The following is a 17107-nucleotide window of genomic DNA, read 5'->3' as shown; positions in this document are numbered from 1 at the left end:
GTACTACCACTATCAAAACAAAGAAACGTAGTAAAGACATTGTTAATATAGGCCTGTGACATCAGTGGTCATTTTATGAAGCTACAAGTAGTGCTGGGCGGTATACCGGTTCATACCGAATACTGGTGTTTATTTTTGTTATGATATGAATTTTTAAAATACCGTATGTCGCTTAAACAAAGGCCGGAACGCGACACTAGCTGTGTCTCATTTAGAAGGCTGCACCTTTCGGAGGTCGAATCCTCTGGAGGTCGCATCCTCTTTAGGATGCATATACGAAGTGTCCTCAACCTAGAATTAAACGAGACGGCCTTCGTAGGACAGGCGGAAAAGGAAACCGGAGGTATCACGTTGCTATGCCAACACATTTAGAGCATTGTTGCGCTCTCACACTACTTAAATGAAGGAAAGTTATTTCTAAATTTGGAAAGTAATTTGTTGTTTTTTTTAGTTTGTTACTCAGATGCAGGCAGTGCCCTGCATGAGACAAAGTAATATAGCCAAAACAACCGCATAGCCGCTCTTTAGTGTAGATGCATGTTGATTTTATCAGACGATGCCGCGATTATAAATGAGTGACTCCTGGTTAACATGTATTAAAAGGGGTCGTGTTTAGTCACTATTTAGTGTGGTATTTTTTGACTATTCACTCATCATGACAGTAAAATGCATTCTAAGTCAATATACTGCAGTATTTCCTCTCTCAATCAGTAGAAAATATGGTTAACACCCGGTCATGCATGAAAAAAAATACCGTCATGTACCGTGAAACCGGTATAATTTTGGAAAATACCGTGATATCAATTTTTGGTCATACCGCCCAGCACTTGCTACAAGAATACTTTTTGTGCGCAAAGACCACTGATGTCACATGGACTTTTTTTAACAATGTCCTTCTGGGTCTTGAATGTGGTAGTTATTCCGTTGCTGTCTGTGGAGGGTCAGAAAGCTCTTGGATTTCACCAAAAATATAATAATTTGTGTTTCAAAGGTCCTACGGTCTTACGGGTCTGGAATGACATGAGGGTAATTAATGACAGCATTTTCATTTTTGGATGAAATACGATTTAAAGCAACTTACACAATACATCATGAAATAGCCTAATGTTACAAGGAAAACATTTCTGAAATGAAGAAAAGACACTTTTGTGGACGTTTTCTTTTATTTAAAAATATAGCAGTTATAGCCTTGAAAAGGCTGGCAAGCATGAATATGTACATGATGAACATAGAAATTGTAGCAAAGATAGGCGAGACAAACAGCACTATTATCACAGAGTGAAAACATGAAGATAAACTTCGCTAAATCCACCTCACACACAGCCACACAATTTCAGATATAAACAGACTTCTCTCTTTTTACTTGTTTTTGTCTTGCTAAATTTAAAATGGACTGCTAGCACAAGGCTATGCAAATAAAACAGAATGCTAACCTCGTGGTTTTTGGTCATACTGCCCAGCACTTGCTACAAGAATACTTTTTGTGCGCAAAGACCACTGATGTCACATGGACTTTTTTTAACAATGTCTTTCTGGGTCTTGAATGTGGTAGTTATTCCGTTGCTGTCTGTGGAGGGTCAGAAAGCTCTTGGATTTCACCAAAAAGATAATAATTTGTGTTTCAAAGGTCCTACGGTCTTACGGGTCTGGAATGACATGAGGGTAATTAATGACAGCATTTTAATTTTTGGATGAAATACGATTTAAAGCAACTTACACAATACATCATGAAATAGCCTAATGTTACAAGGAAAACATTTCTGAAATGAAGAAAAGACACTTTTGTGGACGTTTTCTTTTATTTAAAAATATAGCAGTTATAGCCTTGAAAAGGCTGGCAAGCATGAATATGTACATGATGAACATAGAAATTGTAGCAAAGATAGGCGAGACAAACAGCACTATTATCACAGAGTGAAAACATGAAGATAAACTTCGCTAAATCCACCTCACACACAGCCACACAATTTCAGATATAAACAGACTTCTCTCTTTTTACTTGTTTTTGTCTTGCTAAATTTAAAATGGACTGCTAGCACAAGGCTATGCAAATGAAACAGAATGCTAACCTCGTGTCTTTTTTTCTCTCCCTGAGGTTCATCTTGAAGCAAATTAGGTAAATTCTTACTAAGCATTTCTGTCTACAGTAATCAAAACAAGATGGATCGTTTGGCCCATATCTGAAATTAAGACAAAGCCTAATTCATTCACCATGTTAAATTATATTCAAAAGTCAGGCTTATTAGGCAGTACATGCTAGATTAGATTTGGCACTTTTTTGCTTAAGGCTGACGTGACCCAAGTGTGAAGCAGCTGAGGATTCCCGGTAAATCTCGTCTTACTGTAGTCTTGACGTCGAAGACATGTCTTCACAGTGCCTGATCTTTAATAGAGACAGTAAGCTTGCAGACTACTGCAGTTAATTCACACATGAAGGTCTGCAGTAATAAAGGCCTCATTTTAGTCATGATCATCTGCTATACTGTATGTAGACATATATACGCCAGGAGCCATGTCACCCTGCAGCCCAAGACTGGTTACCCACTGAAGCTAAGCAGGGTTGAGCCTGGTCAGTAGATGGGAGACCTAGGTTGCTGCTGGAAGAGGTGTTAGTGAGGCCAGCAGGGGGTGCTCACCCTGTGTTCTGTGTGGGTCCTAATATGGGGACACTATACTGTCAACAAGCACCGTCCTTCGGATGAGACGTTAAACCGAGGTCCTGACTCTCTGTGGTCATTCAAAATCCCAGGATGTCCTTCGAAAAAGAGGGGTGTAACCCCGGCATCCTGGCCAAATTCACCCATTGGCCTCCGACCATCATGGCCTAACCATCCCCATATCTGCTGATTGGCTTCTCCTCTCCACCAATAAGCTGGTGTGTGGTGGGTGTTCTGGCACAATATGGCTGCCGTCGCATCATCCAGGTGGATGCTGCACACTGGTGGTGGTTGAGGAGATTCCCCCTTCTATGTAAAGCGCTTTGAGTGCCCAGAAAAGCACTATATAAATGTAAGGAATTATTATTATATGTACACAATGAAAAAGTCAAAAGATCAAACGGAATCAATTAATTTTAGTGTCTTTGCTCAACAGTGTATTAAAGCGCCCCAGTGAATTTACTGAGGAGCAATACCAGTGCAATAATTTGCTAATGTCAGAGTTAACACAATTAATAGAACCGACATGTTCATGTTTACTAGAAGACATGACTTAACACAACTGTCTTTTTAGTTGTACTTGACGTGACACATTGTTTAACCAATGGTTTAAATGTTTCAATGACAGCTACAATCAAACTGATCAAAAACTCCAGCAATAAACAGCAGTAGTTCCCCTCGCACGCCATGAAGTGCAGGAAGGAAGTGGTGAGATATGCAAGATATTGAGCAAACAACTACTATGCAAAACACGTACAGACTGAAAAATTAGATCTGATGGAGGGACACCTGTTGCCACTCTTCCCAAAAGTGGACTATGATCAGTCTCTGGAGAGGTTCTCAAACATCCACCACCTTCAAATGAGCATTCAAGCTCAGACCAGCGCAGTGTAATCAGCTGCACAAGGACGTTTCCTGAGCTTCTGAACCACAGTAGCTCTTAAAATGACAGTTTTACCGGATGCATGACTGAATTATATGGAATCTAGAGATAAAGTATTTGTAGGGCTTTGACAATGCTACCCCAAGAATGTGTATGATAAAACATTTGGATCATCTCATAAGAGCTCTCTCCTAACACAATGTTACTTTTCTGACAATGGCAGAGTGCTGATATTAACTTTGAAAATATATTGTACCTTTATGCAGAGGGCCACTGAACAAATCATATGATTAACTTTAATACTCTAGTGCTCTAAATAAAAATAACTATTATCTTTAGGCACCAAGTCATGGGCAGGGTTCCCACATCTTTTGACCAATGAATTTACATGACCATTCTAGTTGCTTGTGATTACCAGATAAGGATTTTTAAAACAATTTTATAGAGAACACAAAATACAATTTTTCATGAATGAAATGTTTTAGAGCAGAGAATAACATGAAAAAAATCCATGACCTTTACATTTGGAAAAAATCCCTGATATTTCCGGTTTACAACTGTGGGAACCTCGCATGGGACTATGGGAGAATGGCTTAAAAACAGCATCTGCTTGCGGAAGTGAAGTTTACCGTTTCGGTGATGTATGTATCCCTTATGTATGTCTTTTCATTAGCAGAGCTATCAGTGGAACTTATAGCAGGTCACTTTCGGACTTAACACATCCAGCTGCTCATCTTAGCATGGGTCAGTAGTGTGACAGATGGCTTTGGTTTCTGAGCTAAAGCAGTCTCCCCAACTTATCTCAACAGGGACACAGGAACCTGAGGCATCTGTCCAGCTTTGACGTGCTTACATCTACACCGTATTTCTCCTCTTTACACAATGTCAAATTCTAGTCTGAGATATTTATCTCTCCATCCTCAGAAAGGTTTGCTAATTGTAGGGTTTCATACTCGGATCTCATCATCCTCATTTTCCATGAAGGAGGAGAAGGCTGGTTCATTGTCTGGGTTGCAGATGTTGTCGGCAACTCCAATATCTTCCTCGTAAGGCTCACTGGTTGGTTTCTCCTCCAAGGCAGCTGAACCTGAGCTGGAAATTGAGCAGCTGTCGAGGTGATGCAGGCGTTTGTGGTGTGGTTCTGGGGTGCTGGTGCCTTCACTCTGTATCTCCAAGTCAACAGAGCTGGGAGCCCTCATGGGACCATCACTGTGAGTGACTAACCCCTCTAGTTCCTCTTCTTTCACAACAACCTCCCTCATTTCCTCATCCATTTCCACTCCTCCCAGGTTGCAGTGAAGAGGAGATGCATGTCCCTCACTGCTCTTGCCTTCTTCAAACCCCTGGTCATCGTCTTCCTTCTCCATGACCCCCAGGATGTCCCCCAGCATCGAGGGCCCAAGGTCAACATGGAATGACATCACAGATTCAGCTTTCTTCAATCCTCCACCGTTGTAAGATGGGGAAGGTCGCAGGTCAGTCAACACCCCGAAATGCTTCTCATGTAGCTCCAAGTCCAATGCTTCAGCAGAGGCCCCATTGGAGGGGCTGGAGGTCAAGCTCTTGAGCACCCTCTTGTCTCCCTCTGGTTCTTCTTCATTGTTCAGAAAGGGCAAGGACATGGCATTCTTCACAAAGGTAGGTGACTCGCTGGGAGGAAAGAGAGTATTATCTCGCTGGTCTACTCTGGTGACCGACTGAGAGCGCTTGCTGCTTCGGAAGGTACGAGACAGCAGTCCCGGTTTTGGAGAGCGAGGATAGGTGTGGCCTTCTTGGGATGGCTCTCCAGATCGAGTGCTGAGGAAAGAGGTGTCTCCGAAAGCTTCCCCGCTGCGCCCTACATGCATGGTGTGCCGGAAGTCACCCAAGGGAGCGCTGATCATCTCGGTAGTGAGGTCCATACGAGATCGCCGTTTGGTCTGAGACCCCGACATCAGCTGCTTTAAGATGGGCATCTTGGTTTGCACAACTCACAAACCCAGTTGCGTTTGACTGGTGCTGTTGTGGTTTCAAGAATAAGGGGTTTTCTTCTAACGAGTCCTAAAAGGTTCCTGATTCAACCAGATTTTGCTCAGATTCAGCCCGACTCTGTCCAGTCTTGATGGCCGTCACTTCAGTTGCCAAACAGGAGATAATCTGTAATTGGGAACAAACAAGATCAAAATCAAATTTTATAGTTAACTGGAGATGATATCTTGACTCTAAGCAAAACCACAGTGCAAAGCCAAGAAGTTAAGTTAATTATAGTGCTGTGTTGTTTGACTTTCTGGGTGCCAGATCAATACAGACAGAAGATATTGGCAGTCCAGACAGAACACAGGCAGTTCCAGGATGTCTTATCAATGTGTCTGGCCAGAATACCAGCAGAAGCTGCAGTGTCATTCTTTTCCTTGAGCTAAACTGCAGAAGTGTTTCTGGCATTCAGATGAGGTAAGGGTCAGGATTCTTGTGATCAGGCAGCTGGAGTTTCAATCATTAAAAGATAAGCAGAGACTGAAAAAAGAACTTAATGGAGAGTTTAAATACTTAGTGAAATACTTATGGTGTCATGAGTAATATCCTTATAAGATGAATTTCATGAAACCTGCCACAAACTATATTTTACCCCAAAATGAAAAAGGAAATTATATGTTTACACAATGTTATTGGGATCATTAAAGGTGACTTATCATGAAAATCTGACTTTTTCTTTGTTAAGTGCTATAATAGGGTCTCTGATGCATCTACCAACCCAGAAAATGTGAAAAAGAACAACCCAGTAAATTGTTTTTGGTAAGCCTTTCTCTGCAAGTTTGTGAAAAAATTAGTGACTCAGATTTCACTCCCCTCCATGACGTGGTAAGGGGATCTTATTATAATATTACCGCCCTTTATCTGCAAGTTTCCACCCATGGTACTGCCATTATGTTTTCGCAAGCGACAACGGTGTGTTTCGGCATGGCGAAAGTTCAATCAAAGCATGCTAACTGTTCTGTCTTTGGCTGCACTCACGAGCACAGAACACTATTTAGAGTCCCAGCCTCAGAGGAGACAAGAGGGCAGTGGATTTATTGATTTATTTACTGAATATTACGCTGCTGCCACACAGATCTAATATAAACATGCAATTTCTTTCCCAGCTGTTTCAAAGACATAACTGACTGTTTTTGTAACCTGCGTGTTTTTAACGTAAATTTTTGTGTATTTGACAGTTTAAGCGCAATAATACATGAAAGAAAAGTATTCACATGCCGTGTGACAGCCACTTTCTGTGCGCTTGCTTCGGATGTGCGCGATCAGAAAACCATATATCAGAAGTTTTAATTAACATGTCCCCTTTAACAATTTTACGACTTTTGTGAAATAGGACATTCGCAATAAATAAATGATACAATAATACACAAGTACATCGTCACAGATTGTGACCAGCTGCCAATGATACTTAGTCTGCAATATCATCTCATCAAACACCATTGCTCTGCAGTAGAGATAAGACTGTTTAGCAAGTGATAGCTACTTCCTCTGTAATCATCCATGACTGTATAAATGGCAAAGACAGAGGAACATGGTAAGCCATGACCCTATTGATGGCTCGGGGTAACTCTAAACTTAACCTCTACTCTCTGAACGAAGTAGCTCATCAGGGTCAACCACAATTAACATCAAATTAAGCGTGAACACATTTACACAGACAAACAAGTGCAAACCTCAGACTCGAAACACCACAACAAGGTCTGACGCTCACCTCACTTTGAAAGAATAAAATGCTTACCCTCACCGGAGAGTCTTGTGGCATTATTCCCAGGTCTGTAAATTAACACTAAGTGTGAGAGATGGGCCAAATGCTTGGCAGGCAACAAGTTTTTCCTGTCACTGATCTACTGTAATATTCATGCAGTCTTTTCTTTGAAAACGAACAGCAAGAGGTGCCCAACCAACTCATGACCTCTTTCTGGCTGAATCTTCCTCTACCAGCTTCGTCTGCACTTCCTCAATGTCCTTACCTGCCTGTGTCTCTATAGCAACACCCCTCCACACACAAACAGATGGTAGTGTTTCCTGTCAGCATGCATGCATGCATTTTGCTCCTTTTATTATTAACCAAGCTTTTTCTCTCAAACTGTACAGTTCGCTGATCAAAATATATATGCATGCATATATATGCATGGTCAATGACTAAATTAAAAACCTAAATTATCCACAATGATTTTTATCAATTATGCACAACCTAAATGAATAGAATAGTATTATCACTCTCTTTGGCATTAAAGATCAATTACACAGCGCAAATTACATACCATGTCTCAGAACCACTGAATATCAGAAATCACTGGATAAATAAAGGATAATGAACATCTTCTATTGTGTCTTCTGTTAGAGACTGACTGAACACATGCAGCCAGCACCCTCGCTGAAGGCAAAAGAGAGAGCGCGGATAAGGCTCAGACTCAGCCAATGAGAGAAGAAGTCCTGCTGCTCTCCGCTGCACACACCCGTTTCCATGACATCATTTCATGGATGCTCTGAGTAGGGGACGACGAGCCCACCTGAAAACAAAGCAAGCCTTTGCATGGCCTCCAAAATGATGCCCAGGAAAACAGGGCGACAATGTTAACATTAGTCAATATTAGTATCAAGTTTACATGCCTTCGCTTAAAATAATTACATTTAGCTATTTAAATGACCATTTTATTCAAGACTTATGAAGCATTTCATCATTCAAGAGCTAGTAATATATTTGCTGTTGCCAGGTTTGTAGACTAGTCCAGAAGCAAGAAATACAGAGAGAAAAAAAGAACGTAAATTATTTAAATCCAAATCATGTAAATTCAAAAATGTCTAATGTAAACGATGTAGAAAAACAAAACAAAAAAACAGTATATATTTATTATACACTACAGTACTGTTCAAAAGTTTGGGGTAAGGTCGCAAAAGAGAGAGCGCGGATAAGGCTCAGACTCAGCCAATGAGAGAAGAAGTCCTGCTGCTCTCCACACCCGTTTCCATGACATCATTTCATGGATGCTCTGAGTAGGGGACGACGAGCCCACCTGAAAACAAAGCAAGCCTTTGCATGGCCTCCAAAATGATGCCCAGGAAAACAGGGCGACAATGTTAACATTAGTCAATATTAGTATCAAGTTTACATGCCTTCGCTTAAAATAATTACATTTAGCTATTTAAATGACCATTTTATTCAAGACTTATGAAGCATTTCATCATTCAAGAGCTAGTAATATATTTGCTGTTGCCAGGTTTGTAGACTAGTCCAGAAGCAAGAAATACAGAGAGAAAAAAAGAACGTAAATTATTTAAATCCAAATCATGTAAATTCAAAAATGTCTAATGTAAACGATGTAGAAAAACAAAACAAAAAAACAGTATATATTTATTATACACTACAGTACTGTTCAAAAGTTTGGGGTAAGGTGGGCGCCGATAGTCTTGTGGCCAGCTTGCTGACATATAGCGTGCCGTTGCGTTACGGGCGTCCTGAGTTTGAATCCCGGCTTGAGGACCTTTCCTGATTCCACCCTCCCACCTCTCTCTCCCATTTCGCTTCATATCACTTCTATAACTGTCCTACACTGTCCAAAAGTCAATTAAAAATGTTTTAAGTAAAATTCAGTAAAAAAAAAAAGGGGTCAGTAAAATGTTTTGATTTCTTTGACATAAATCTCTCATGCAAGGCTGGATTTACTTGATCAAAAATACAGTAAAAACTGAAATATTGTAAAATATTATTACAATTTAAAATAAATGCTTTCTATTTAAATATATTTTAAAATGTAATTTATTCCTGTGATACAAAGCAACATTTTCAGGATCATTACTCAGAAATCATTCTAATATGCTGATTTGCTGCTCAAGAAACATTATTATTATTATTATCATCATCAATGTTGGAAACAGCTGTGCTGCTCAATATTTTTGTGGATTCGTGATAGATTTTTTTAGGATTTTTTGATTAATAGAAATAGAAAACAGCATTTATTTGAATTTTTTTTTTTATTAATTTAAAATCTTTACAGTCACCTTTGAACAATTTAATGCATCTTTCATTTCTGATGCAAGTATAAATTTCTTTGAAAAAAGCCCCCAGTATGTATGAACTTTTTGTATATATTTTGTATATATTGATCATAACTAACTAACTAAACATATATCGACTAGTCCAAACTCATAAGCACAGATAAATCATGCTAGCCATAGTAGGTTACCACTTACCACTTATGTGTTAGTTCAGACCACTGCCGATGCAATTGGATAGCTTCTGCTTAAAGTTGTTGTTTTATAGAAACAGCAACAATGTTTTCCCCCCACCACAACCAAGAAAAAAAAACACTTTAAATATAATGATTATCATTTCCCAAAAGGGGCAGAGTCGGTTTTTGTCCACTAATTTGAAAATAACCTAAATAGAATTTTCTAAATAGAAATATGGAAGTCTAATAAGACTAACAAATTGTTTCCCATAAAAAGGGCACAAACAGAAGGCCAAAAGGGGACAGTGAGTAATCAATATGCAAAATTATTCAGTTAGCGACACAAATTACAATGCAGAACAACAGTTCACAGCGTTCTGGACAAAGACAGCATTGTTTATATGAGGTGTTGCAACTGGGTGGCATGAGCTGGAAGAAAAACAAGCAGTAGATGAAAGATGTGAAGCCCTAAATCCCCTAAATGTGAGCACAATCACAAGACTAGCTAAGCAAGCTCGATTTTGTGTGTTATTATTACATGAAATGCACTGAATTACTGAAATGTAACATATTCATTGTTCAAGTATTCACAAAGTTGTATGTTTCTGGCACAGCACTTCTATATAGACACACTGTAGTCTTAATCCAATAGTGTCCTACCATGCTCTATTAGCACATATTGCGGGAAAGGCTAATGACCTTTGGTTAACAGCAGCCCATGTGCATCTCCGGACCAGTTTATCAAACGCTTCTGGTCGGGAGGAGCTTTATTTATAGACGTGCAAATATGAAGTAAGTACGGGGAGCATGGGAAGGCAGCGTGGGAAACAACAGGCCTCTGAAGGGGTGAGTGACTTTCCAAATACCCTTACAACGTCTGTGATAGTAATGTAGTTCATAGGGAGCAGTTGGACTTCCTCTGTACAGACTAAACACACCTCCCTCTCTCCCACTATCAGCTCCTCCTTCTCTACATCCCTGCGACCCTATACATACTAACCTCTGACCCCTGTGTGAGTTTAGGAGGTTTAGCAAATCTCATAGAAAAAAACATACAAGCACACATAATGCACTCGGGATGACTTCGGTTTCAACAAGCATTTCAGAGCGAGCAACAAAACCTGATTTGGAAAGTCAGAGACCGTTTGAATATTGCATCTCAGAAATTTTTCATCTACATAAAAAAAAAAAAAAAAAAAGTGTGTATTTCTGCCCCACTAGCAGCAAATCAGAAATGCAAACTGTAGGTTGACCCTACACATTATAATATAATATAATTTCTGTTTCTGTTGAGAGTGCGCAACTTGGCAGATGCTTCTCTTCACCTTCGCTTTCTCTTTGTCCGTTTTTGTCGTGAAATTGCTTGGTTTGTCTACTTTTTGTTTTTTGTGAACATTTCCATCTTCACTTGTCCGGACTGGATTTATAATAAAAGTTTTGAACTGCCCTCTTGGATGTTAACTTGCCACACGCCTCACACCCCAGCGAGCCCTCTCCCCGGATCGATGGTATGTTTGTACGGCTTGACAGTGTGAGTGAGTGAGTCTCCACTTTCTCATTGATTCGTCGTGCCTGGTATTGTCTATCTTTTGTCTCGGGTTTGGCTAATGTGGTGCTACGCGGCCACACTTCACGGCGCTTCACGAGCTCTCGGCCCAGATCTAACTCTGTGGGTTTCCACCTTCTCGCCGTGCTGTGCCCTGTGTACCACTGTCTAGCCTGGCTAATGTGGGCCAGTGTTGTGTGTCCTGTGTATCCTTGTGGTGAGTGTTGTGCTTTGAGTCATGTATGGAATATTTTTCTCAAATAATTCTTGTTTGGCTGTGGGACTAATGGCCTCTTGTGTTTTTTTTGCTATCCTTGCTGTTTTCCATTCAAATGGAATTTTGTTACACATTGGCGCAGTTGCGTCGTTTGACCTGTTTTTCCCGGCCGGATCCCGCCACATATGGACTGTGTAAAACTATTGGAATTGCTCGATGGCCCCGCTATATTCATAGCTCACCAAAACGACTCCTGAACAGCTCTTCGCCTGCTTCTATCCCCTCTATCTGGTCTCATAGATTAAGCACATGTAAGTCGTCCTCTACATACAGTGGGGCAAAAAAGTATTTAGTCAGCCACCAATTGTGCAAGTTCTCCCACTTAAAAAGATGAGAGAGGCCTGTAATTTTCATCATAGGTATACCTCAACTATGAGAGACAAAATGAGAAAAAAAAATCCAGAAAATCACATTGTAGGATTTTTAAAGAATTAATTGGTAAATTCCTCGGTAAAATAAGTATTTGGTCACCTACAAACAAGCAAGAGTTCGTGCCTGGTATTGTCTATCTTTTGTCTCGGGTTTGGCTAATGTGGGGCTACGCGGCCACACTTCACGGCGCTTCACGAGCTCTCGGCCCAGATCTAACTCTGTGGGTTTCCACCTTCTCGCCGTGCTGTGCCCTGTGTACCACTGTCTGGCCTGGCTAATGTGGGCCAGTGTTGTGTGTCCTGTGTATCCTTGTGGTGAGTGTTGTGCTTTGAGTCATGTATGGAATATTTTTCTCAAATAATTCTTGTTTGGCTGTGGGACTAATGGCCTCTTGTGTTTTTTTTGCTATCCTTGCTGTTTTCCATTCAAATGGAATTTTGTTACACATCGGCGCAGTTGCGTCGTTTGACCTGTTTTTCCCGGCCGGATCCCGCCACATATGGACTGTGTAAAACTATTGGAATTGCTCGATGGCCCCGCTATATTCATAGCTCACCAAAACGACTCCTGAACAGCTCTTCGCCTGCTTCTATCCCCTCTATCTGGTCTCATAGATTAAGCACATGTAAGTCGTCCTCTACATATGTACATCGTGGAGTTTGTTTATCATCGCTAAGGCCCCTAGAAAAGACCAGAGATGACACCGTGCTTAACAAGAATGTGGTAAATGTGCAGCGATGTGGTAATTTTGCCCTACTCAGTCTCATAGATTAAGCACATGTAAGTTGTCCCCACTGTATGTACATCGTGGAGTTTGTTTATCATCGCTAAGGCCCCTAGAAAAGACCAGAGATGACACCGTGCTTAACAAGAATGTGGTAAATGTGCAGCGATGTGGTAATTTTGCCCTACTCAACACTCGGTCTTTAACTGGGAAAGGAACATTTCTTCGGGACTTCATCTCTGACAATAACTGTGATATGCTGATGCTCACAGAAACCTGGCATGCATCTAATGACTTTGTTGAACTTAATCTGCTTTCAGTACTCTGACTAAGCCCCGAATTGGAGGCTGGGGTGGGGGCCTGGAGGTGGTCGATCGCCAGAGTCTTCATATTGAGCCGTCTCCTTTCCATGAGGTGAAATCAGTTGAATATTTGCTATTTAAAATCACTAGTTACTCTTCACTGCTTATAATACTGGTGTATCGTCCTCCTAAAATGAACATGCAATTTCTGTCAGACTTGAGTGAATTGCTGACAATTGCTTCTGCCCAATCTACAGCTATGCTATTGCAAGGGAATTTCAATATTCAGGTTGATACTGATACTGTTCATGCTCTTGAGTTCATGTCTGTCCCTGATTGTTTTAATCTGCTGCAACATATTGATTTTCCAACTCATGTACATGGGCATACACTGGATTTGGTTTGCTCTACTGGTATCGACATTACTGCCTTAAAAAGGCTCTGATCATAAACTGATTCAATTTTCTTGTATTTTTTACATTCCAAAACCTGTTGTTAAATCCTTGATTGATTATCGTGCATGGAAGTTGGTTGATCCTCTGTCATTTTTCGCTGCACTCAGTTATGCTCCACTCTCTGACTGCTGCAGTCTTTCCAGTGCTGAAGACATTCTTAATGTCTATGATGAAAGTATTTCTACTATTTTGAATCATTTTGCTCCCTTAAAATCTAGACGGGTCCCTTCCTCGTGCACTTCTCCTTGGTTCAACACTGAGCTTAGGGCAATAAAAACCAAATGCCGCCGGCTGGAAAGACTTTATAAGAAAACTGGCCTTACCGTTCACTCATTGGTATATACTGAACACATTAAGCATTACAGGAACTCTCTTAATGCAGCTCGATCATCTTATTTCTCTACTTTCATTAATAAGTCCAAAAACAGGCCTAGAGCATTATTTACTATGATTAAAAAGTTAACTCAGCCTCCCCCCCTCCCGTCTCTAGAGGGCTCTGATCAAATGTGTGACGCTTTCCTGAACTTTTTTTTCAGAGTAAAACATCTCATACCTGTCAACACCCTACCTCTGTTCCCACTACCAAACTTCTCTCATTATGCCATGCTCATAGCTTCTCTAGTTTTGACTCTATTGTCCCCACAGTGGTTGATGAGAAAATCAGGCTGTTTAATTCCTCTACTAGTCTTCTTGACACTGCACGTACCTCTTTACTGAAGAATTGTTTGCCTGCTTTGTCATTACCCATCACTCACTTCATTAATACGTCAATGTCATCCAGAACTGTACCATCTAAGCTGAAGATTACTGCGGTCACTCCAGTTCTTAAAAAGCATGGTCTCTGACCTTCTTCCCTAATTAGCTATAGGCCTATTTTGAACTTATCTTTTCTCTCCAAGATATTAGAAAAAGTTGTTGCCTCCCAATTGCAGGCCTTCTTAACAGCACACAACCTCTACGAGCCCTTCCAGTCTGGCTTTCGTCCATTACACAGTACTGAAATGGAACCTGGTTAGGGTTCTTAACGATCTTCTCTAAGCTTCTGATTCTGGTGCTCTCAGCACTCTCCTTCTGTTAGACCTCAGCTCAGCTTTTGACACGGTTTGTCATGAGATACTCCTCTCACGGCTTTCAGCAATTGGAATTACTGGCACAGCCCTAGAACCGTTTTCCTCCTATTTGACTGGGATGCAACAATTTGTTATATACCAGAAACACAAATCATCTGCCAAATCCCTCAGTTCAGGTGTACCTCAAGGTTATGTTGTGGGACCTCTTCTCTTCATTTATTTGCTACCAATTGGACAAATAATCAAACACTATGGGTTTAACTTCCACTGTTACGCAGATGACATTCAAATTTATTTTAGCGCACCTTCCACCTCAGTGTTTTCTCCACCAGCATTAACAAATTGCATTAAGAAACTCAAGCTTTGGCTGGAGGCAAATTACCTTAAATTGAACTCTGATAAAACTGAGGTAATTCTGATTGGCTCTAAAGCTGTTGTATCTAAGCTCTCTGGTCAACTGATGGATCTGGATGGTGATCTGATTATGCCCTCCACTAAAGTTTGCAATCTTGGTGTTCTCATTGATTCCACTCTTTCATTCAACGATCACATTGGTAAAGTAGTAAAGACAGCTACGATCTTCTAGTGAGGGATTGTTAGTCACCCCTAAGTTTCGTCTGGTGACTATGGGAGCTAGGGCTTTCAGTGTTGTGACTCAGATTGTGGAATGCTCTTCCCCAAAACATCCGTAAAGCATCCTCCCTTCTCTCCTTCAAAAACCACTTAAAACACATTTTTTCTCTGAATATTACTCTTCAGTTCTCAGTCTGTAATTTGTACGCTGTTATGGATGTTTATCTACATTCTCTTTGTATCTCTAATCTAACTTTGTAAGTGGTCTCTGTATAATTACTCTCAGCTCTTGGTATGAGTTCTGTTTTCTGGTATTAATGTTTATTTGTTTCTGTTCTTTAATCCTGACTTGTAAAGCGACCTTGGGTGTTGGAAAGGCGCTATATAAATTATTATTATTATTATTATTATATCTAATATAATATGATATTTATATCCATGACTCTGTGTTACACAACAATATATATTATATTATATTATTAAATTATATAATATTATATTTTATTTGTCCGATGTAGAGTTGTGGGTATAAAATCGTATAATATCATATTATCTGTTTGTCCTATGTAGGGTTGTAGGTAATATAATATAATTAATATAATATAATATAATTCAGTGCCTGTTCATGTCTATTCGGCCATACTAACCTGCTAAACTTTGACCTGCTTGGAGGTCGGCTGCCTTTAGTCTTTGCAGAAATGACATACTTCACCTCTAAACATGAAGAATGGGTAAATTAGTCTAGTTTAATGACAACATTAAGACAGTGAAACATGATGTTTAAGGCTGAAGCACACTGGCATGTCACATGCACTTCAAGTCATCTTTGGTCTTTGCAGTGGACGAACAGAAAGCTTGCTCTCTGTGAACAAGCGTCTCTGTGTGAATCAAACAAAAGTGCTGAGTGCATCCTAGCACTCAGACAGTGAATGATCTACTGTTGGATCTGTGGAAGTTTTTCTTTGCCTGCATGAGCAGAGGCGCCCAGAGCCACGTGGGCCGTCTTCTTTTATTATACGTCTAAACCATAAATAATTGATCACATGCATTCTGCTCAATACCAGAATCCTCAAATCAGCTAAAAAAAAAAAAAAAAAGACTACAGCTGAAGCAGAAAAACGCCTTTTGCTTTAATTCAATTATAGTGTCATTATGCTGTAAAAAGCTTGCAACTTAAAAAAAAGCTATTTACTTGCATCACCTTGCAGTAGCAAACTGAATGAACTGCAAGCCACTCAGTTCATTAATTATTGAGTGAATACATTTCTAGAAGTGAGTAGTGATTCCTACTGGAGATAAATCTGTTAGTGTCGATGTGATGTGATGTGATGAGGTGTGTGCATCCAGCTGGGACAGATCCATCTGCCTGGGTCCATTAGGAGCCAGTGACCTGGACGGAGGCCCTCATGACCCCGGGGCCGCACAGACAGAGACCCATATGGTACAAGCTAACTTACATTACCACAGATCTTTACACAGCAAGGGACACCAAGACTAGTAAATAAACTAATGGTTTTGATTTATTTTAAGGTGTCCTTGTTACAGTGCAATTATATATAAGTACGGAGTAATTTTAATTAAAAATACTTACTATATGGTTAAGAATAGGGTTTGGTTTAGTGTTAGTTTAGTTGTAATGTATGTTTAGTTGCATTGTTAGAGCTGCTTTACAGCAGAATTTGGATTTGCCACATATTTGATGGAGTTTGCATCATAAAGTGATATACAAATACAGGTGACTTTACTTATTTACTTATAATTATGCATAAATTACTGTCATTACCATAGCAGCTAAATGCATGTAACCTGTGACAAGGACACTATAAAAAGCAGTGTTACCAAACTAATTATACAAACCCCACAGAAATTGGTATTAAAGGCAGGGGGGGCGGGCACTCAAGATGGTCTAAAAAGAGTTGGTTACACAAGAGCCTAAATTCCAGAAATTAACTTTGCATGCATTCATTCAACATAATCCAGTGTTGTTATTGTTAACTACAACTAAAACTGGAAATATAAAAAAAGAAAGTTTTTTTTTCATTGAAATAAAGTTAAAAATATAA

At 40.0% G+C, this 17107-nt stretch overlaps 1 protein-coding gene across 2 annotated transcripts; it reads right to left on the bottom strand.

Moving 5' to 3' along the window:
• Nucleotides 1–384: 384 nt before the first annotated feature.
• LOC107587960 (cdc42 effector protein 4-like) lies at nucleotides 385–7348 on the bottom strand. 2 transcript variants are annotated; one of them, XR_001609528.1, is made up of 2 exons: nucleotides 4254–5679; nucleotides 385–395 (listed from the first exon to the last, which is right to left on the bottom strand). XR_001609528.1 is itself a non-coding variant. In XM_016275943.1 (2 exons), exon 2 carries the CDS (start codon nucleotides 5493–5495, stop codon nucleotides 4488–4490), a length of 1008 nt encoding a protein of 335 aa, XP_016131429.1. In that variant the 5' UTR covers nucleotides 5496–5676; nucleotides 7292–7348; the 3' UTR covers nucleotides 2969–4487. The 2 variants fall into 2 exon arrangements, 1 of the variants encoding a protein (XP_016131429.1); XM_016275943.1 differs by lacking the exon at nucleotides 385–395 and adding an exon at nucleotides 7292–7348 and having other exon boundaries at nucleotides 2969–5676.
• Nucleotides 7349–17107: the final 9759 nt, after the last annotated feature.

This window comes from Sinocyclocheilus grahami, unplaced genomic scaffold, assembly GCF_001515645.1.
Source record: "Sinocyclocheilus grahami isolate Dianchi unplaced genomic scaffold, SAMN03320097.WGS_v1.1 scaffold97.1, whole genome shotgun sequence".
NCBI lineage: Eukaryota > Metazoa > Chordata > Actinopteri > Cypriniformes > Cyprinidae > Sinocyclocheilus > Sinocyclocheilus grahami.
This window is presented reverse-complemented; position numbering and strand designations above follow the sequence as displayed.